This window comes from Podarcis liolepis, assembly GCF_965112155.1.
Source record: "Podarcis liolepis genome assembly, chromosome: 4".
NCBI lineage: Eukaryota > Metazoa > Chordata > Lepidosauria > Squamata > Lacertidae > Podarcis > Podarcis liolepis.
In genome coordinates this window covers 84176774-84200750 of record NC_139558.1, presented here as the reverse complement: position 1 = coordinate 84200750, position 23977 = coordinate 84176774, and the positions used below count along the sequence as shown (strand labels likewise).

At 42.1% G+C, this 23977-nt stretch overlaps 1 protein-coding gene and 1 long non-coding RNA gene across 2 annotated transcripts in view; one reads left to right on the top strand and one right to left on the bottom strand.

Annotated features, from left to right (window-relative positions):
* Positions 1-23977, top strand: part of DDX10 (DEAD-box helicase 10) — a gene marked incomplete at its 5' end in the record, with an annotated part of 164062 nt that overhangs the window by 113429 nt on the left and 26656 nt on the right. Inside the window, 1 exon segment of the mRNA XM_083499413.1 lies at positions 1468-1524. Within this exon segment, the coding sequence (XP_083355539.1) occupies positions 1468-1524 (57 nt within the window).
* On the bottom strand, positions 11524-13487 carry LOC310705461. Its single transcript, XR_014525307.1, has 3 exons — positions 13149-13487; positions 12915-13056; positions 11524-12012 (listed from the first exon to the last, which is right to left on the bottom strand). It is a non-coding gene; the product is annotated as an uncharacterized lncRNA (long non-coding RNA).

Genomic DNA, 23977 nt, shown 5'->3' with positions numbered 1-23977 from the left:
AGAAATAGAAATACGATTTTTATTTCCATTTTAATGAGTTTAATTGTGTTGCATTGGAGTAAGCAATAGGGCCTGTTCCTAGCCAGAATGGATGCATAAGTGGGAATATGTCAGGGTCCCCATCACTGTCATACTTAGTAAGCAGAGGTTAATAATAGACTGCTGTAGACTTTTCAGATGACTCAGCTGTAGACATTCCAAGATGTCAAATATGGGATCTGCCCTGCTAGAGCTGCAGCATATCAGTTTAAACTTCTGTAGCTGAAATAGACTAATAGGAGAACATTGAAGAAGATTTCCCCCCAATTCTGCCTTGCTTGGTGATATGCACTGAAGTATCCATGAAAGTTTCATCCTAGTCTTCTTGTACCTCCAGTGTCTAACTAGACTTTATAATCTCTTGATGCACCTATTTTAGCATCCCCTGCTGAGCAGTGGTGCAGGGGGTATTTTCATCTGCGGGTTTGTCAGCTGAACATGTGCGCGAGTGAAAATTCCATTACCAATGGAAGCAGCATGGGAGGAACTGAATTGCTCATAAAGCATCAGTCTGGCTAAATCAATCATAGAGTGTAATTTTTATATAAACACAGGAGGTTTTGCAGTTCCATAGTGACTGTTCTTCCATTTTAAAAGTTGAATGTGTAATGTGCTCTACAAGACATACTTGTTGATGTTGAAACCCCTTAAGCTGCTCCATTATCCCCACACAAACCAAATTGGACCCTGAAGGCCCATCTGAGGCCCTTCTCTGTGTCTCCCCTCCACAGATGGTCTGGAGGGTAGAAACACAAGAAAAGGCCTTTTCAGTGGTGGCTCCCTGCTTATGGAATGTACCCCCCAGGAAGATTTGCCTGGCATTATCTTTATCTATTTTTAAGTGCCTGGCAACAAATTTTCTTTTATTTGAACTTTTATTTGGCCTAAATTTGAAGGGTTTCCAGTACTTCTGGCCTTTTAGAGTGGCAGGATGTGCAAGACTTGCCTTTTATCTCTATTATTATTATTATTTACTCTATGCCGCCCATCTGACTAGGTTGCCCTAGCCGCTCTGGGCGGCTCCCAACAGAATATTAAAAACATGATAAAACATCAAACATTAAAACTTCCCTAAACAAGGCTGCCTTCAGATGTCTTCTAAAAGTCAAATAGTTGTTCATTTCCTTGACATCTGATGGGAGGGCGTTCCACAGGGCAGGCGCCACTACCAAGAAGGCCCTCTGCCTGGTTCCCTGTAACCTCACTTATGGCAATGAGGTAACCACCAGAAGGCCCTCAGTGCTCGATCTCAATGTCAGGGCTGAACAATGTTTTTTTAGAAAAGAAATGTTTTAAAAGTTTCTGTTTGTTATTGGTTTTGTTATTGGTTTTGTTATTGGACAAAAGTCACTTTGGGTCACTTTTGTGAGGAAAGCAACTAATAACTATAGGTAATAATCATAATCATATTTAATTTTTCACCCACAGGAAAAACGATTGAAAGAAAAGGCAGCAAGAAGAGAAGCCAGAAAGAAAAATGCAAAAGTAAGGCTATTTTTCATTCTTTCACAGAAATTTTATGGCCTCTGCATACTATGAAGTGCAAGAGGGAACTATCTTATTTTAGGAATCGAAATAGGCTTTATGTATCTTGGAAAAGAGATCATGGTAGAAAGTTCTCTGAGGATGTCTGTCATGGTGAAAGCGGGAGAAATTCAATGCTGAGAATTGCTGGAGAAGGTGCTGGAAGCAAAACAACAGATATAATAACATCTGTATATGAACTGGCAAAAGGAGAGCCCAGGGTGACTCACGGCGATAAAATTATACAGAACAATACAAAACTGCATGGTAATACACTGTTAGAACCAGTATATGAAGATCTCCCATCCTTCCCCGCCAGTCATAAGTGTGTTTAAGCGTTACATTGGCCTCTATATTAACTGCAGCCACCACCAATGAAAGTTTCCTCTTAACCTAGTTTTGAAGCTAGGCAGCGTTCCCCAATTGAGAACCTTCAAGACAACTCGGTAACTTTACCTGGTCTAAAATGCAGTGGTCGGTGTTCCATTTAGAACTCTGGAACCAGCTGCACTAGTTACCAGTTCATTTGAAAGCCCAAAACGAGTTGTTCACATGAATGTTGAGAATCCTAAATTGCTTAGGCCCCCAAATATCTAAAAGATCTCCTCAGACCCTTTCAGGTTTTAAGATTGTAGTTGTAGTTACAGGTGTTAACTTTGTAGTTCCACCACCCTTGTGTCAAGGGGAGACAGACAGACAGACAGAACTCTGTTAGGGCATTTATGTTTATTTTTGTGTGTGTGTTATTTTGCCATTAGTACTGCTTCATTATTTCTATCTTCCTTTGTACATTATTTCTATGTTTTTTACACAACAGGGGTTTTGTTTCCCCCCCCATAATGTAAATTTTCATTGCCCTTGGATTATGTATGAACGCATTTGAATGTAATGTAGCCATGACTAAAGGAACTGCAGTGCAACTTTACTGATTTAGTGTTCAGGAAGAGTTTTCTTCTACCTGAAGGTTGGAATCCTTATGCCACACATAATTCCCAGGAGCCGGCCTTCCAAAGAAGATGTGAATGCAAATCGCATGTTTAGCTGTAATTTTGCATTGGCATATTTATTGTGGCAAGATGTTCATCCTGTTCAAGGGACATGCTGATTTTTTTCCAGGACGAAGGTCCAATTGTGTGCGTCATTTCGTTTACCTGACTAACCATGATTTGTACTTGACACTTAGCAAAGATTGGTTTCCTTTGAGAGCAAACTCAAGGTGCTGCTGTGCTGATCCCCTTTCTTCATTCTCTTCATATTGTCAGTGGAACTTGGAGAACTGGACTGGGAAAATGACTCGCATTGTAGTCTGGAAGTTGAGACACCAGTGCTCTTCTTCAAGAAACAAAGACTGGTTGTGATGAGCAACTCTTTATTAAAACGTAGCTTTCAGAAATATCATATTGCAGCATGACGTACAAATCATGTCTGGGGTTGTGGGTACTGGTCCTATAAGCTAGATCTCAGTACTGGTCCTGGTCCTATAAGCTAGATTTCTGTTGTCCAGCCCAGGGTCCTCACAGTCAGGAACTGAAGCCTGATTATTAACAAGACGTTTCTCTGTGCTGACCAGGAATGGGCAGAAGGCCACACTTAGAGAATTTGCACTTCACCTGGCCAATTCAAGCACTTCAGGTAGTGCAGAATAGTGACCTATGTATTAACAGGGACCAGCCACAGAGGGCCTTCGAAACCTATGCTAAGGAAGGGCCATAGCTCAGTTCTAGATCACATGGTTTGCTGGGCAAAGGTCCCAGATTTAATCTCTGGCAACTCTAGGTAGGACTGGGAAAGGCTCTTGACTGAAATTCCAAAGAGCTATTGACATTTAGTGTACACCAGGGATGGGGAATGTCCTTGACTTGATGGACCAGATTCTTATCAGGATCGGGCTTGTTGGCCAAGTGACATCAGGTGCAAGATGCTTTGATTTAACCTTCTTGCTCATCAGCTGATGTTCCAAGTGGATGTGTATGGGAAACTGTCCTCATGGGCCAACTTGGAAGCCCCTGATGGGCAAAGATTGGCCCAAGGACTCGAGGTTCCCTACCCTTCTTATTGACCAGGGGTAGGCAACCTAAGGCCCATGGGCCACAAGGAACCCATGGGGGTCGTTTAACTGGCCCACGAGTGCTTCTGCGGCACCGAAAATCACGTCTGCGCAGACACAGACGCCGGAAATCACGAGTGGGCGCGCAATCTGGCCCATGGAGGGATATCCGCTGGAGTGAACTGGCCCAGGTGAGGTAAACCTTGCCTACCCCTGTTATAGACAGTAGTGAGCTAGATAGACCATTGCTCTGCCTGTAGAATACAGTTTCGTATGTTCCTTGCTCACCTGCATTAGCTGCCTTTGGTCTATTAGGCCCACTTCAAGATTTTGGTTATGACTACAATCATAGAGTTGGAAGGGACCCAAGAATCATCTAGTCCAACCCCCTACAATGGCAGAGCCTAGAATGTCTTTGGAATATCTCTTATATGGACCTCTCTGAGATCAGCTGGAGAATCCTTCATCTGGATCCAACCACCACACTATACCATACCATACTGGTATATATGTTTCATAAGACATTTGTATATTAAGTGCATTTCAGGCAGAAAGGCAATTAACATATTTTATAAACAAATGAATAACTTTTGAGAAAATGTTAGGTAGAGGAAAACATGAAATCTTGAAAAAGTTTGACCTAAGGTGATTCCCCACCCCTTCCCAGATCATCCTGAATCCCTCACACAGGGTTCGGGAATCTGTGGCCTCCAGGGGTTGCTGAACTACAACTCCCATCAGCCCTAGCTAGGATGATCGACAGTCAGGGATTGTGGGGAGTTGCTGTTCACCAACTTCTGAAGGACCGCAAGTTCCCCTCTCATGACCCTCTCTTTGGGAACTGTTCCTCTGTTGGCATCTTCTGTCAGCACCATTTTTTCCTAGTATTTATATACTATCTGATTTTATTTTTTTAATTTTTATTGGAAATTTTATTTACAACATCACCCACCCATACAGAAATCCACCCTCATTAAACGTGAACATAACATACAATGAGCATAACATACAACAATACAAACAACCATTATCCTTTATCTGGCCTCCTTATTTACTTCTTATAAGCTGTTTCCTTTATGAATAATTATTAAGATTTTTCTCATTATAACTTAAATACCATCTGATTTTAGTAAAACCTTTACTAAAACCTTCAAGCAGTATTAAAAAACAACCCATTAAAATTATCGATAAAAGACAGTTAAAGCAGGTATTCCATTCCATTACTAATTAAAATGAACAGTAAACCATGCACAGGTTAAAACACGTGTAACTTCTGCGTGTCTCAATATGCTTGTTATAAACGCACATTGAACAGAGTATTGAACTGCGAAGGCGCCTGCCTGACGTCAATAGACGAAGAGTGTAGCTTACAAGGTCAATTTTTATCATTTATATATTGCCAGTTTATATTTCTTTTTCTCCTGTTGGAATGTTGATGGAATGGAGTCAGGACACTTGCTGGGAAGTTGACCCTCACTGTGGCCAAGTTCCAGAAATGCCTCAGGAGCACTTCTTTTTTACCTTGCCTTGATCAGATCCCAATTCCTACCCCTGGCTTAACAAAGACTGTTTAGCAGTGGTTCATGGTATGTTGTTTTTTGAGGTGTTTCCCACTCCCTGCAGAGCCCTAGAAAAACACCAAAACACCTTCATCTTTGGTTAGGCGTGAAAGAGAGAGCTCAAGAATGGTCAGCCCCTAGACAAGAGATTTTGACAGCTTGGAACCAGGAGTCAAATTCTTGTGAGATTCCTGGGGAGCCAACAGTGATGTGTAGAGAAGGCAGTCCCAAACTGACAGGAGCCCGAGGGATTCTTTTGGAGCTTATCCTTGCATCAGAAATCAGTCTAGTTTCAGCACCAGTGCCTGAAGACTTTCACAAGTTCACCCAGGGTCAGGATCAAGGAGTCCCATGTGGGCTTTCATATTTAACGCTCCGGAAAGAAGCTATAAAACCAGCACTGACTATTACAAAAGAAACTGCTGCTGCTGAATCAAAAATACAGGTTTTCTCTTTGCACCTCAGAACTCTGAACCTTTGTTACATATCTTTAGGCACCGGGCAAAAATAAATAAATCCTCTTCTCCCAAGCCTTTGGCTAATTAAACTTTTAAACTGGGGAGCAGAGGGCGGTATTGTTTTGGTTACTATGTTACACATTTTTGTGTTTTTATATTGTAAAACACCCTGTGATCCTTGGATGAAGGGTGGTATAGAAAAATAATAAGAATAAGAATTAATAATAATAATATCCACAAACAACAAAACATTGGTTAGTGCAAATGATTAAGCAATCACTGCTGTATAAGGTTGTGGGCACACATCCCATTCTGTGTAATTTGTTAATTTGGAACAATTTCAAAGGAAGGAGGCTTGAGTAATTTTTTAAGTTTACATGGCCGTCCATCAATCAAATTCTCTAGGCAGCTTACACAATAAAAATAAACATTTATGCAGTGTTTAAAACTACAATAATCGAAACAAAAAATAATGTAACAACATAGCAAAATTCCCTAATTGAGACATAAAGAATTTGCAGCTCTGCTTAAAACTATGCTAAATGAGTGAGAGCATAAAGTTTTAAATCTGAAAACAGATTAGAACAGAAAATAAGCCTAGGGTTTGTTTGGAGACACAAGTGTAAAATGGCCTTCAGCTCGTGCCAAAAAGACCATCAAGAAGGGAGGAAACAAATTTCTTTGAGGAGATCATTTCTTAAGCCACCACTGATAATCGCCACTCCTTTGTAACCACCTGTCGCACCTCACTTGGGTGGGGGCACACAGAGCAGGGCCTCTGAAGAGGGTCTTAAGGTTCACGTAGGTGTATGTGGGTTAAAAAGCTACTCACTGGTTATTCTTGACAAGACAAAATCGGGAAGGAACTATCTAAAGAATCAACTGAATCTGAAAAGGATCTCAGGATTTTGCTGTTTTTATTTATCAACTTTTTAAAAAAAGCAATGAAAGCAGCAGTGTATTTTGCTTGTAAACAGTGCGCATAAGGCTTGAGGTTGGGTGTGTTTTTGTGGATCTGGATTATCACAGGAAAAAATATAAAGCGGTTTACAACCTTATTAGTGGGTGTGAGTGGGTCCTGTAACAAAATATTGCAGTGCTCCTGTTCAAAATGCCCGCCTGTGCCCTTGGTTCATAATCCATTCCATTCTGTTTCTCCCACTGGTTTTCTGTTCCTTTTCACTCCCCGCCTCAATAGTCAGTCAATATTCTATAGCCGCTGATCATGTTCCGTGTTTCATTTGGGTTGTTTGAGGTTATTGGAATGGGGGGTTGCCCCTTAAGGGCAATTAGAATAACAACAACTTCTGCAAACCTTGAGTTCTCCCCAGCCTTCTCTTGTGCATAGGTGGTGCCATTTTGGAAAATAAAATGCTATTAGAATATGGGGATGTGGTGTTTTATTTTGCAATTGGAAAGAGCAGGCCCTTTCCTACATTTTAAAGAGGGATTTGAGAAGCAGCAGGCTGTGTTATTAATGCTCCCTTGTGCTAGCAAACAGGCTTCCTGGCTGGCCATTCTTCAAGACAGAATAGTGGACTAGATGCAACTTCAGTCCGACTCATCAAGGCAGTGTGTGTCTGTACAACATTACTAGCAATGTGACACCCAGAGTCCATATGCATCTTTTGTTATATTTTCACCAACTGCAGACTAGGCACAGGCAGGCTTAAATCGAGTTTAGTGCAATTTCAATTTCGCAGCAATGAGGGAGTCTTGCCTAAGAGCCAAAATGTGTCCTAGGTACCATTTCCTTTCTTTGCAACCCTAGTGGACTGCAGAGTGTCTTCTGCATCCAGGAATCCTTATCTGGATGAAAACATATTTAGGCATAAAGCGCCACACCATTACAAGATGTTTTTGAAATGGCTTCTGTGAATAGCTGGCTCTGTAGGGCTGCTTATCACCACTTTGTGATTTGTGAAAGCATGCACAGTTAGGGCTAGGATCCATGCCCTTATCTTGAACTTCTTTCAGAAATTTTGCATATCACGAAAGATAACATTGCACACAGAATACAAATCATGGCGGTCTTATTAGAGTTGGTGGGTATAATAAAGAGGAAAGAGATTATCCCAGCTCAGTGTGAAACCGGAGGCGAAAAGTTATATTAGGTTCAAGCCAACAAAGAGAAATAATAGAGATCTCAGAGTCTATTTTTATGCCACTGTGTGTATAAAAAATTGTGCTTAATCCGCATTGACTTCATAAATGATCATGACTTTAAATTTTCCTTTCAGGCTCATGACTCTGAAATGTTCCACATTACCTATTTGGTGTGTGTGTTGATATACCACAAGGGAGAAATGCAAAAATATATTGGGGGGAAATCAAGTTGGCCCAGTCCTGTTATCATACCTTTTGAAAGAGGACAGATTTGTGGAAATTGCATTAGGGCAACACAATAAAGATGAACGGGAGTGGAGAAAGGGTAGGGAAAAGCTTAACCTTTCTGCCCCTGCAGCTGCTATTTAAAGTTTAAAAACCCGTCACATTAATTGCACTCACACAATTGACATCAAACTTAGCTTGGTTCCTTGATGTTGCTGGGATATGCAATAGGGCTTCTCCCTGATTCTCAAAAACTTTCAGCATTTATATAACACTTCCAGATATTCAAAGCATTTTACATTCATTATCATGTTGCATTCCTTAGAACAACCTGTAAAGTTTGGCTACTTGCCCAAACCTTAATGCTGTGTAATTGGGGTTCTCATTGAAAGTGTGAGCCTGAGTTAGGCCTGATGCTGAATGAGTTAATGGAAGTGGTGATTTCAAAACCAAGGACTTTCTGAATCATAGCTCAAGCCATTATCCTACACCAGCTCTCTCTACTAAAAACAATGACTTTCTTCAGCCCCTTTTTCATTTGGTAGAATATGAATGGAGTGACCTAATCTTATATTCCAGGTCTTTCAAATATTATTATGTCCCTTTTCATCAAGCTGTTACTGTTCCCTCCCATGCTCTTTGTTACATTTCAAAAGCATTTCTTAATTTATTACCTGCCACTTAGTGTTCACGGTTTATCCATGCAAATCAATATTCCTGGTTCTTGTTTGGTTATCTCATTAATTTAGGAGGATGCAACTGTCTCAAGTGGCTTCTGTTTATTTAAAATTTTCAGTACTCGTTGGCCTGAGAAACTACTGTGTGTATGTGTTTGTGTCATATGTCAGGAGTGCTCTGATGGTGTTTCCTGCTTGGCAGGGGATTGGACTCGATGGCCCTTGTGGTCTCTTCCAACTCTATGATTCTATGTGTTAAAAGTTCATCCAATTCCCAAGTCAGAGGCTTCCAGCATTGGCTACCAACCTTCAGGGCTGCTTTGTAGTAGTCCATCTCTCACATGGAAGGTGTAAGGTCTTCTTCCCTGATCATAACAAGTTCTGTTTGGACATAGTCTGCACTGCCCCATCCCACTTCTGCTCAGGGATTGAAGGAACGAATGGGAAGGAGGTTGGCTTGGGTCAAAATGATCACCGCCAGTTTACAGGTGGAAAACAGGGGGAAGCCATTTTGATTCTGCTCCAGGGGCTCACAATTCATGTTCTGAAATTGTTTTGGATGGGAAGGTTCTAGCACCCAGAAATAATGATACTGACCAAAGCTTCACAGTGGCAGTCGTGTGGTATCAGCATGTCCTGTCAGTACAAGGATTTCCACTTGTGCAACAGGACTGTTCATATAAACTCTCGTGCATGCCCTGCATCCGCTCCAAATCTGCTCCAGAGGGTTGGAAAATTTGAAGGAAGGAAAGGGGAAGAACATTCCATTGTGCAAGCAAAAATCCTTGCTTTGGCAAAGCATTGACATAGTAGTACTTTGGATACAAATCCAGCAGCTTTGAAAATGATTTTATTTTATTATTTTATAAAAAAAAGAGTTGGAAGAAAGGGGGAGTCTCACCATGCCACAACTCTAAACCCATTATCTTCCATTTTGCTTGGGGTGGGGGATTATCTTAATGACACCGGTCCCCAGAAAATTGAGGCAAATCTGCTGTAACGAAGGGAGAGTGGTCCTAGTTGTCATTAGCCCATTTCAGATGACTAATGTGGGTCCCATGGATTGCAAGAAGATCAAACCTATCCATTCTGAAGGAAATCAGCCCTGAGTGCTCATTGGAAGGACAGATCGTGAACCTGAGGCTCCAATACTTTGGCCACCTCATGAGAAAAGACTCCCTGGAAAAGACTGTGATGTTGGGAAAGATGGAGGGCACAAGGAGAAGGGGACGACAGAGGACGAGATGGTTGGATAGTGTTTTCGAAGCTACCAGCATGAGTTTGACCAAACTGCGGGAGGCAGTGGAAGACAGAAGTGCCTGGCGTGCTCTGGTCCATGGGGTCATGAAGAGTCGGACACGACTAAACGACTAAACAACAACAACAATGTGGGTGGGTGTGATGATTAGCCCTGACCAACAAGCATCTATTGAAATGTCCTAGCTGATCCTATGTGTGTATGCATATGAAGATTCTGTTTACGAGGATGGGAGACCTGTGACCCCCAACTTCCATCAACCACAGCAAGTACATAGCCATTGGTCAAGTACTGAGGGAGTCCAGCAACGTTGGGGGGGGGGTGACAGAGGCACAGATTTCCGATTCCTAGTTTACACAGATAGCTGAATGCATGTAGGTTGTTGGTGAGTCTGGTTGCCATGATGTACACAGAATTGGTACACAACCTGATGGTTGCCATAGTCCAGTACTCCCAATTAAGGTTGTCTGAAAAGGGCTGCAAGTGGTCTTGTCCTTGAAAGAGCAAGACCCTTCTCCCCCGCTCTCTCCAGCTGCTGGTCAGATCTGTGGCTATTGAGGAAAGCCATCTTTGGGGGAGCTTTATTTAGCAGCCTTTAAGAATCCGAGCTCTAAATCTTTCAGTGAAGTCCAAGAGAGGATTTGAGAATTAACTCGCCTTGAATGAGCCTCACTATCTCTCCTCTCTAGCTATTTTTCTTTGGCTGTGTTCAGCAGTTTTGTAGATCAAAGAGCCTTCAAGTTTTAAAGCAGAACACTCTGCTTACTGCTCTTTTCCCTCCTACCCCAAAGTTGTTTGTGGCTTACATTTCTACGTGACCTACTGCCAGCACGCCTCCCTATGCCATCATCGATGCCTCAGAAAAAAAAAATAATAGTTACAATCAGCAATCAGAAAAACATTGTCTCTGTGTTGGTTAATTATTTTAGGAACGATTATTCAATTTAATTGAGGCTGTGAGGATCATTAAGATTCCAGCTGCTGGAAGGGTTTGCTGCTGAACCTTCAAGCTTCTCCTTTTGAAATACGTTAGGGTTGTTTCAAAGATTTTGAAAGCACAAAACACCCTCGTTTCTTCACCATTATGCCCCATTCAAGAAGAATTGGTACACAACTGCTTGGTGGTTTAATCACAGCGGTTTAGTGCCTAAGTATAGAACAAGAGACCCAGAACTTGGGAAACCCTGAGAAGATTTTGTTGAAGACTTATTAAGGTTGCAGTCTTAACACCACTTACCTGGGAGTAAGCCCCACTGAATTCAGTAGGAGTTACTTCTGAGTAGTTACAGTTAGGTATGCACTGTAACCTGTTACTCAAAACTTCAAATTCACCTACAGTATGTAACACTCACCAAAACCTTTTTGGTTTTTGGACCTCTTTTGTCCTATCCATCAGTGTTCTCTCCCTCCCTCCCTCCCTCCCTCCCTCCCTCCCTCCCTCCCTCCCTCTCTCTGGATAATGCTTTTTCTTGAGACATTCACCTTTCAGAGGTGAGCTATACAATCAGCAGAATTATATGGCGAGCTCTTTCTAGACTGTCCTGCTTCAGCTTGTAAAGTGGGTTGGGAGCTTATCCCCCCACCAATAAAAGTGTCTGGTGCATAAAATGACTCCTTAATAAACTACAAATTGTGATGAAGGCAGATTTTTAAAGCAGTGTTTTTGTAACAAAAAAGAAACTGTTACAATTATAATTAGCATGCAGTAAATCCAGCCATCGCTTCCCTTCTTCTAGTTGGTATAAACAGCTGAATAATTTTTTACATGTTCTTCTAAGGCTGTGGTGCTCACTGCTTGGTGCAGAGCTCCTTAAAGAGGTAAATCATCTTAAGCTGCAATGGGTGTAAGCATGAAATATGAGGTGGGATTGAGGTAAGACCTGTCCTTGTCCCCTCTTTCTACCGTTTGTGAGCTTTGCGCTGGGTGTTCCATTGTTAATATAGCGCATTCTGTTTTCAGTGGTCTTCCTGCCCATCTCCTTTCCTTATGAATGGCGAAGTTGTTTGCATATCTGTACTGCAGCATCATTAAATACGGGTACTCTTGTGAGCTCCTTTGACATAAATGACTGGTTGTTTGTGCAGGACCGTTTGAAGTTGTGTCAGCAAAGCAGATCACCTATAGACAAGAAAGAATGATCACTAATTGTAGCCTGAGTCAACTCATGCTTATACAATTGATTTACCATTTAGCTGCTCTTTGGGATGGAAATCCATAAAGAACATTAAGTTTCTTTTTAAAAGCTCTCACACAGTATCATTATCTCAGTAATGAATGTTGATTGTGCGATACGGGGAGGGGGGGAGGAACATACAATGTTCGTTTTTAAATACTGCTTTCTGAGTCTTTTAAATGGGGTACATTTGCAGTGAGGGCAATTTTTGCTGTCCCCTCCTGACATTAGTTGTTTTGGTCATGTGTCCCCCCCCTACCCCCCCGGTCCAGATTCTGCAAGTAATTGCCACAAATGCCTACAGGCCCATCTTCCACACACTGACCACTAGGCATTTGGGTAGTAGTAATAGTAGACAAATTTTGAGGGTAGGCCAAAGCATAATACCTTCCAGTCTACACCAGTAACCTGTAATCCAAACCTCCACCATCATTTTTCATTTTTTTTGCTGGGGAGGGTAATGAATGTAGTTCGTAAGCAATCTTAGCAGGGAACCCCCACCCCCTTGGTTTTCTCTCAGAGTCAGAATATATGGCAGAGTTCACTGACGTACTATTTGTTTTTCAATGGAAAAGTGGCATCTGCTTATTTGGAAACATAATACCCCTGGCTGTTTGGTTTCCTTCAAATACATTTCTAAGCAGCTAAACTGCTTTGAGTCACAACTTTTTTTGTTTTTGATTAAACAGCCATATGCTTCCGAATGGAACAGTCTCAGTTGTTATATTAAATTTGTAGATGACTCGCTACCTTACAAAACTCAATTACCTCACATCCCCCCATCAGCCCTTTTAGGAGGGAACAGATGGAAGAGTTCTGCTGCCCTGTCATGTTTTTCTTGACTTACGATTAGAATTTCTAAAGATAATGTGTCACTCGCATGTTTTGTATTTCTCCTCTCTGAAGATATGCTTTTGATTGCTCTCTTCCTAAGCCTGCAGATTTTACGCAGCTGGGGTGCCTTCTGGCTTATGATATGTAGCCGAAACCTGCATCAGTTCAAGATTGGAGAAAATGGATCTTAAGTTGGCTCTTTCTGAGACTGATCACCCCAACAGTAATTAAGCCCCCCCCCCCACACCCAGTGGGCTGTTTGGCTGGCAGCTTTTGCTGTCATCTCCATGTCAGGGCCATGTAAATAAAAATAAGATATGCAGGCAGAGGAAGGCCTGTTGAATTTGGCTGGGGCTTTTCAAACATTCTGTATTTAGGGCACACATTCTGTGTTAACCATTCTTTGGAGGAGCCTCTACTCAGCACATCATGGTGGTTCCTGCATTCTTAAACACGAGTAGGCAGACTTTGGGCTTGCGGGATCTACTTTTTTAAAAAACCAGTCGGATCTTGAGATCCACCAGTCAGAGCCAAGGGCAAAATAGTAGCTCAGGAAGGTGAAGATTATCCTAATATTAGTAGAGGGAGCTCTCTTGGCAGTTCCACCACCACCAGAAGTTCAGGAATGGCGGTAGCCGGGGAGTGGAATCTCCTAGGTTGTGGAATTCCTTCCCCACAATGGTACATATGCCTAGCACCTTCATTATATAGTTTCCACCTTAAGGTGAAGATGCAGCTGGTTACCCTTGCCTTGGACATCTGAGTTGTTTTCAGGTCCCACTCACACAATTATTTAGTTGAATACTGCCTGTTGTTGTTGTTGTTGTTGTTGTTGTTGTTGTTGTTGTAGTACAGGTACTGATGAGCACATGCTCAGCCCAGGACAAAAATAATGTCTCCCACTGATGCTGCTTAATATTGTTCCTAAGCAGTGGTGCAAATGTGACCACTAAACCAGCTGTATAGCGTGTCACTTACACTGTTGTTTCATTCTTAAAACCAGCCCCCCTTGCATCTCTTTGTCATGTAATATATATATTTGGAGTGCTTTCTTTTTTACATATAGAGGAGATGCCTTTGAAATAATTTCCATATAGAGTTTTTCTTTCAGCACTCAACATAGGTAGACCTTTTCACGATATTATCACCCTCAAAAGATGAGAGCCGCCAAGGAGAACACCTCTCCTTTCTGGTGCTCCTAAGTTCACTAAGGCAATGTGCACGAGCAACATAACACCCATGCAGCTTCCCTTGAGGTGAGCAATATCCTTAAATAGAGTCACATACCGTCATGATAGGAAACGACTAAAAATAAAAATGCAAAGTTCCCCGGTTTCCATGATTTGGAGTTGCTAATGCTACTCAAAACTAAAAATAAGTATTTGTGTAGAACTTAGTTTTGTCAGGTGATGCCTATGACTCACTAACACATATTTTACAAGTTTAAACTATTGTAACCTTTTCTGCTGCTTTTCATAGAATGGATACACCATATGGAATATCATAGAATTGTAGCATTGGAAGGGACACAAAGGCTCATTCAGTCCAACATCCCTGACAAATGCCCGTCCAACCTCTGTTTAAAAAAACCTCAAATGAAGGAGGGAAAAGTGAAATGTATGGAATAAAATTGGTTGGAGAGAGATTCTCACGCCCCTTCATGGTTTGAGGCAGATAAATATTTTGGCTTTTCTGGTTCTTACCTGCCCAGTTCCCTCTTAATACACAGAGCTGCAGTGAATGCTGTCCTGTGTCATCTTTATTGCCCTTAAGGGTATAGGAAGCTGCCTTATATGAAGTCAATCCATTGGTACATCTAATTTAGTAAGATCTACACTGATGAGCGGGATGCGGGTGGCGCTGTGGGCCTAGGACTTGCTGATCAGGAGGTTGGCGGTTCGAATCCCCACGATGGGGTGAGCTCCCATTGCTCGGTCCCTGCTCCTGCCAACCTAGCAGTTTGAAAGCACTTCAAAGTGCAAGTAGATAAGTAGGTACCGCTCCGGCGGGAAGGTAAATGGCGTTTCTGTGTGCTGCTCTGGTTCGCCAGAAGCGGCTTCGTCATGCTGGCCACATGACCTGGAAGCTGTATGCCGGCTCCCTCGGTTAAAAAAGTGAGATGAGCGCCACAACCCCAGAGTTGGCCATGACTGGACGTAATGGTCAGGGATCCCTTTACCTTTACACTGATGAGCAGCAGGTCTCTGGGGTTTTCATCAGGGACTTACCCCAGCATTTCCTAGAGATGACAGGGATTGAGCTACAACCCCCTTCCCTCTGCCAGGTTGATCTGCTGCCACTGAAGTTGTTTTGGGGCATAAAACAGAATATTTTTGAAGTTAAAGAAATATGGCCTAATGGTAGTGGCAGAGTTTGGGTGGTTCTCTGTACGTACATGTCCTGTTGGTGGTTGAAAATGATTTAAAGATCTGTTTTATTTTATTTGCAATGTGCTGCTTAGAACAGTTTTGTCCTAACTGAAAGTCCACCCTGCAGAGTTAATCAGCTGAGATTCAAAGGGTCTGGGATATGACTTCTTTATAAGAAATGCATGAAAAGGCTGTATAGTTCCAAGTCTGCTCAGGAAAATATGCTATATTGTATTTTTTCATATGCATTTGAAAGACAATTCCCAGTGCCATTAATTAAACATTGCCTCTCCAAGTAACCTTCACTTAATATTTTTCATATTCTTGCACATTGCTAATTGCATTTGACTGTCAGTCTTTCTGGTGAATTAAATTTCTGAAAGCCATCTTGGTAGGAATACAAAAGGGAATTAAGAAGATAAATGTAAACCTGTATAAATGTTAGAATGGTCTGAGACGGTATCAAAATAATTCAAAATTCTTGGCATGATATCTCTTCATATAAGCCAACTAGTAAATTTGACAGAAGATTATTATCTGCGTATAGGAGATAAAAAGACAAATGAGCACTGTTACAGACTAATGCAATGTTTAACCAGAGATAATTCTCTCCCAATGTTCCTATCCAACTTGGTCGTAATTTATCACCTAAGCCAGGCATGAGGAACCTATGGCCCTCCAGGTACTGTTGGACTCCAGTCCCCTTCAACCCCCACAGAGCCTGGGGAGAGGAATGGTAATCTAGGAAAAGTGGTGAGGGCCAGATAGACCTGGAGGGGCCACATTTGTTCCTCAGACTTGAGGGTCCCTGCCCCTGCCCCAAGCTAAGGAGGTAATCTCCCTCGAGTGCAATGAAAGATCTATCATATCTCCAGTGCTGAAATAAGGATTAACTGCAAGTCTGGTCAATTTCTGTACATAGATTTGTGTATGTGTGTGTGTGTACACCCCCCACATCTTGTCCTTTGTCTGGACCACCTCTTTTCCTAGTCTTAGACTGACTAGGTAATTGCTACACAATACTGGCTATGTCACCATATGAAAATTAGTTATGAATGGAGACTGCTATTGTGTAAGCTGTTAATATTTGTCACTTTTTACTGTAACTAATAAAGGGTGAAATACACCATCTTGCATAATCCTGCAGGTCTAAAAATAAATATAAAAATAAAACAATTAGCCAGTGTAGCTGAGTCATAAACCATTCATATTAAAATCTGGATGTTGGTAGCTAGCCAGACAGTGTTGGCTACTCTGCTGATGACTGCATTGTGATTTTTTTAATAAAAAAAAACTATCCAGCAAAAACTCAGACAGTCTGTCCAATTACAAATGTTACTGCTCATAAAATCTATTCAGAAACCTTTTAAAAATGTGCTGTGTTTGGCTTTAATGTTTTGCTGTTCATGAAGAAAAGTATAGTTAATGTGATAGCAACTTTTTACTAGACCAACTTCTGTGGGTTTAATTACAATGTTTGAGTTGCGTGCTATTGACAATGAAATGGGAAGGAAGGAATGGAGCGGAAAGGCAATTCTCACCTCTATACTGATGCAACTCCTGTCTGCTACATCAAACCAACTAATAGCCTAGTTGAACTATAAGGTGTCTCTCTCGCTGCACACCAGGCTTGCATTTTATCTGCTAAGTGACTGGATGGGGGAGGGGGTGCGCGGAGAGATAATTTTTTTAATGGGAGGACAATATGGAGTCTTCCCATATATACATGTGCTACAGACTCCTATTTCACAAGTCCCAAAATGGTGCTACTGGTGCAACGTGGCAACACATTTTTGAGGGGGAAGGTTGTGTTCACATCAATTGCTGTAGCATGTTAATGGAGCTTGAAAAATGAGCAGTGGTTATTGTGGGAACCCGTCCCTAGGAAGCTAGGGCTGACTCTCTGATGTGATTAATCCACACATTACAGTTTTCAATGTCACTGGGTCCTTGGGAACTTTGGGCTTGGGTGTTTTCAGAATATGAGAGGTGATGCCTGACAGTGCTTTTACCAACATACATTTCTGTTTGCTAAGCTTCTAAGGAAGAGTGTGGCACGGTTAATAAAGTTTGGTGCTGTTCAGTAAACATGACCGACTGCTTTGCTTATTAGGTCTGCAAATCTTTATTTGTGCGCATTGTACGTGTGTTCAGTACGTTCACGTGTACTAGAATAGTCATGCATCTCACTGTTCTTATTGAATCTGTTTCTCTTCTCCTTGAATTACTGATGATTTAGTGCAGAGCTTTCCAAACTGTGTGTCACGACACGTTAGTGTGCTGGCTGCAGTGTGTAGGTGTGCCGCGCGAACCCTCCCCGCACTGCTCCTGGGGCTGGAAAGGGCTTAGTTCTACTTCGGGTTTGCTAGTAAAAATGAATTACTGTGTCACGAAATGATGCAGGTCTAAAAAGGGTGTGATCAGCATGAAAAGTTTGGAAAGCTCTAATTTAGTATGTCAAAGTGACCTGCACCAGGCAAGTTTATTCATTCCAACTTACGGTTGACCCACAGAAGTATGGTTGAGTTTCCCCCATTGATTCTTATATCTTCTGTTACTTCTAAACAGCTGTTTGGTGCTGAAGCATGGGTATGGAGAGATCAAGCACATCTTTCAAATTTTAGTGAAAGGGGGAAGACCCATCTCACAGCTGCAAAAAAAGAAAAGCTAAGAAGAAATAAATGCTTCTTAGCTATCTATGAGCAAGCCTAAGTAGGACAAAAATGATTAGATTGAGGATGTAAATCTAAGCATAATTGTATGAAAATAGATTCCATTCAAATAGATGGGATTTCTCTCACATGGGATTTCCTTATTCTAGCAGTTACATTCCATAACATATATATATATATATATATATATATATATATATATATATATATATGCAGGTTTTGGTGTCTTCAGGTGTCTTCCCGTGTAAGAGTTGGGGTGTCTAGGCGACGTTTCGACGAGGTCTCACTCGTCATCTTCAGGCTGGTGCTTACGGCTTCTTGTTACTGGAACAGAGCAGGATCTCAGTGTTTGGGTTCCTATAAATACTGTTGAGGGGGTGGTGTATTCTGGGCAGAGAGGAAGTTCCCAGGATAGTGTGACTTTTCTTCTTTTGTTCCTTAATTACTTGAGGGATATCTTGAGTGATTTCTTGAGTGATATTCTGAGTACCACTTAGGAGGGTCATTAAGAGTGGATTAGTTGCTAAAGCTTTCGTGTCTTGACCTCTTGAGCTTTTGGTGCCTTTTGCACCAACCAAAAAATAGCCAATATCCTCAGAAACCCCAAAGATAAAATCCAGTTGGAAAACCAAGGGGTCTATGAAATACCCTGCAAAGTCTGCCCAGCCACGTACATTGGACAAACAAACAGACGAATAAATGCACGTATCGCAGAACACAAGAATGCCGTCAAAAAAGAAGAAAAAACTTCCTCTCTTTTCCAACACATGAAAGAAACAGGACACGAAATTAATTTTGCAGATTCCAAATTGCTCTTTAACATGGAACATCACCACAAGAGAATAATCATGGAAGCCATCGAGATAGAGAAACACCCTCACAACATGAACAAGCGTGACGACACGTCCCGCCTGCCAGACATCTGGAAATTAGCCCTCCCCACAAAAACCGACACCAGATCCAGAGGCACACAGAACGCCATCACCAATCAACCACACCAGACCCAAACCCAGACCCTCTCCACAGATAAATTACAGACACCATCCAGTAGCCAAACCATAGTGGCACCTCCGGATGCTACACCCCCCTGCAATCCCTACACAGATCTGACTGGCACAGGGCACAAAACCACAGCTCGCCCCTATACACGAAGCCAAGCCAGAGCACAACTAAGTGAAGTACAGCCATCTTCTCAGAAAAACTCTTCACAAGCTCAAGAGGTCAAGACACGAAAGCTTTAGCAACTAATCCACTCTTAATGACCCTCCTAAGTGGTACTCAGAATATCACTCAAGAAATCACTCAAGATATCCCTCAAGTAATTAAGGAACAAAAGAAGAAAAGTCACACTATCCTGGGAACTTCCTCTCTGCCCAGAATACACCACCCCCTCAACAGTATTTATAGGAACCCAAACACTGAGATCCTGCTCTGTTCCAGTAACAAGAAGCCGTAAGCACCAGCCTGAAGATGACGAGTGAGACCTCGTCGAAACGTCGCCTAGACACCCCAACTCTTACACGGGAAGACACCCGAAGACACCAAAACCTGCATTCCTGTACCCGTGAAAATCTACGAAAGCATATATATATATATATATATATATGAATAAAAATGACATATTGTTCACAATGACAGCTAAGATTTCCTCTGCATTTCATGCTCCTCCCTCAGCAATTCACCTTTTAAGCAAACTGCAAACATTGTGAAATGGTGCAGCCAGGGCCGTTTTAAGCTTATGCGGCTCCAGGGTGCAAAGATCCGCCCGGCGCCCCTAGGTTGCCCAGAGGTGTCGACCTTTGGGGGGGGGCAAAGTTGTTGACCTTTTGCGGGATGCAGGGACTCACAGCGCCAACCAAAGGGGGTGCCAGCGCGACACACACAGGGGCGTATGGAGGTGGGTGCAGGTTCCATGTTGGGGGACGGCGAAAAAATGTCGGATGGTACAGTCGCCGTGCTGTCCACCCACTGCCTCCCCCCCCCCACTGCATGGCAGCTAACTGTTTCAGCTGCGCACGCAGTGCCCGGGGAACGATGGGGAATGCAAGCCGCAGCGGAGGAAAGATCTCCAGACAGTATCTGCGTGCTCATATTCAGCTGGATTTGTTGCTGCCATAGGCGCTGTTGGTGCACATTCCCCGTTGTTCTGCGCTGGCACCCCACGATGGGCGGTGCTGGGAGCATGCGCCAACAGCAGAAAAGCCAGCAAAGGAACCCACAGCTCGGTGCATGCAACAGGATGTGTCGCGCAGCGCCCCCAGCGTTACACGGCACTCCAGGCGCGGCACTGAAACAGTTAGCCGCCATGCAGCTGGGGCAAGAGCTCACAGCCGAGCAGAGCAGAGCCTGTTGGAGTGCCATGGGCTCTTCTGCTGCGGGCGGCTTGGCATGAGTTCGGGGGCGAGTGTTGGGAGTCCGGGGAAGAGCCGTTCGCAGCAGAAGAGCCTGCGGCGTGCCTATGGGCTCTGCTCCGCTCGGCTGTCGGCGGCTCTTTCCCAGACTCCAATGCTTGGCCCTGGACTCTTGGCCTGGCACCCCTGCGAGTCTGGCACCCGGGTGCCGTGCACCCCTAGCACCAACGGTTAAGACAGCCCTGGATGCAGCTCTAATAGCATATTAAAAAATCATTGTAGTGTTTGTTGGAGCTGTGGATTTACTTTGAGTGGTCATGTTTCCAAGCTTTTGGGGGTTCAGATTTCATGGAAATCAATATACAGGTGGAAACAGAACTTACAAAGACCCCAGGGTTTATTGAGGGAATTGCAACTGAACGATGCAAAATGTAGCACAGTGGAACCTCGGAAGTTGAACGGAATCCGTTCCGGAAGTCTGTTCGACTTCCAAAACGTTCAGAAACCAAGGCTTGGCTTCCGATTGGCTGAAGGAGCTCCTGCACCCAATTGGAAGCCACATCGGACATTTGGGTTCCAAAGAATGTTCACAAACCGGAACACTCACTTCCGAGTTTGCGGCGTCCGGGAGCCAAAATGTTAGACTTGCAAGGCGTTTGGGATCCAAGGAATGACTGTACATAATTTATGATGTATGTACCTTAATAATTTTTTTAAAAAAACAATGGCTTCACTCAGCACATGTCAGAGAACAGGTATGTCTTTATTAGGTCTCTTTCTCTGCTCAGCACAGAAATTTGGGCCCTCCTTAAGAGGTTTATGTTTCCGGGTTGCATGTGTAAACCAAAAAACTTGTATGTTTACTGTGACTCAGTGCTAACTGAAAAATTTCCTCTCATGAAGAGAAGTTCAGGGCTGTTTTCTCCAATTTTGTTTCATTATCGGAAATCTACACAGAGCCTTCAGTTATGTCAAGCGTTTCAGTTAAACCAATCAATTTAATATGGTCAGACAACAATGATACAAATTGACCTACCAGAATTACTCTCCGTGTTTCACTCTGTGTATTATTTATTTACTTACAAAGCTTATTTATTGCCTTTCTGCCTGTGGAAGACTCAAGGCATTGTACAATAACATCCTACCATCTGTCTCCTGCACAGGGCTGTCCTCTGTACACACAAACACAACATAAAATAAAATTATGGTTGTTTAATGGTATAGGCAGGCTAGGCCTTGATTTGGTCCCCTGGACTAAGGTATATCACTGTCCACTTGTGTACTTTGAACTTCTGCTGGGCTTTCCCCTTTGATAAAGCAGGCCCCTTCCTGAAATAGTATGTCTGTGGCTTTGTGTCACCTTTGGCAAAAGCATAAAAATATTTGTAAAGTAGCTCCCAGTAGATTCTCAATGCATAAATGATGCCGTGTGTCAACTTGAGGGTTTTGTTTCCATGCTAGAATAATAATGTTTATGTAATTCTGGCAATTGTTACAGATAAAATTGGTACTAACAGTTTCCTGTGCATTAAATTAAAATGGCCCCCAATCTTATTGTTGAATCTAGCATTACAATGCAATTAAACCAAAATGGTAAGTAGCGGCAACACTGCCTTTGCTCAGGGGTAGCCTTGGCTTCTTTCCCAGAAACTATATTTGACATAATTCTAGATGGGCCTTTCCACTCCACTGTAATTTTATAAAGTCTAATTGCTGAAAGTAAAAATATATATATATTGAAACTTCAGACATTGATTACCTTTGCAAACTTTCTTTCTCTGCCCGCTGAAGTGACTGGTTTATATATCATAGAGATTTCTGCCCATTTCTTTGGCGTATGTGGGAGAATATTTGATCACAGGCATCCATTCCATTTCCTATGTAATTGTAGAACTAAATAATACCTGGGATACCTGGCTTTGCCAGTTTTACAGCCATCTGCGCCCACAGGTGTTGGGGCATCTCTCCCAATGCAGGGAAGCAGGAAGTAGAATCGATAGATCCCAAGAATCAGCATTGGGATCTATCCATTCTAACTTTTTCATAAATGATCTAGAGTTAGGGGTAAGCAGTGAGATGGTTGTTCGTGGTGGTTTAAAAAAAGGAAAAGATAATGAGGCGCATCAAAAAGCTCTTTCCAAAAAATGGTAAAAATGCAGTAAAAACGGCAAATACAATTCAGTTTAAACAAGTGTAATGTGATGCATATTGGGAACAAAAACCCAAATTTTATATATATATGCTCATGTTGTTTGAACTTGCAGTGATTGCCTATTCACCCAATGGTCTTACTCAGTATAATTATGGCAGCTTCTTGTGTTTTTATGAGCTGCTGTGTTGTCGGCTGAAATTATTTAGACCCTTTCAATGAAACCTTGCCTAGGTTGTTTTCTGTTCTAATTTACCCCCTATGCACTTTCATTGACATCTAATTGACCTTAAATGCCATTTTAGTGAAAACGACCAACAAGAGTGGAGATTTGGGTGTGTGGAGTGTTGAAATGGCACAGAGCAGTTGAACCACCTCCTAAAGAAAAAATAGATGGAATATGAAAGTGCTCACGTTGGAGTGAGATTTCCAAGGTTTTTCTCTTATCATTTTGTGATTGCCCTTAAGTCTAAATATCAGCTTAAGAAAAATCATTGCTCAGTATGAATAGTAATTGTAAAACCAGACTTTTCTGTATCAACATAGGAGGTGTTTTCAACAATGTTGTGCTTATCCTCTCTCTGAAAATCATGCATTTCCAATGAAGAGAATATACTTTAAAATCTTTCCATCTTCCTATGCAATGTTGTTAGCACATAATTAAGGAAAGTGCAACTAAAAAATAGCAAACTGTCCTCCTGGCAAAATAAATGTGTGACTTTTGTTATGCAGACACTAATAGAAAGCACCCAAGCAAGTTGAATAATAAAATAACAGTTAATTAAAAACAATAAGGAAACACAGTTCCTGGCAAAAATAATTTGATTCCAGCAGGTAAATGCCGTAGATAAAATCTAGTTACACTGGATAAAACCTCTTCTAATTTACTGCACCATGATGGTTAATTCTTCTGATTGAGCGCACCATATTAGTTAATTTTATACAAGGTGGGTACTTGGGTCAGTCTGTCTGAGCATATCTACTAGAATAAAATTACCATTGAGAGAAATTGCTATTAAAACCTCATCTCTGTTTTAATTGCAAGTCTCTGAGTTGCTGAAATAAAAATTGTGTGGCGCTGGGATGAGTTTCATGCGTTCAGGGGTAGCGGAGATAGATGTTCATTAGATTACAGCAAGAGACCATTTTTCATGTGTGAGAAAACTGACTGGTTCTTTTTTTTTACCACTGATCACTTAAAGTGTTCATTTTGCCACGAAGATATTCTGAACAAGGAGAAAGGTACACAAGTTACTTTTGCCGTCAAATTGACTCCAGCGACTCGATGTATTTCCAGCAGTTTTCTGGGGGGGGGGGGATTCCTTCTAAAAATATTATGTACTTTAAGGATTTTTTTAAGCAAGGCTATACTGACTAGTGCTAATAAAGAGTTGTAGTCCAAAACGTCTGAAAGGCAGCAGATTGGTGAAGGCTGGGCATAAAATGTTTTATTACAAAGTACTGATGGATCATAACGGTAACGAGATTTTTTTTTTTTTTTGGTTCCTAGAGTGCTCTGTCTTTTTATGTACCAG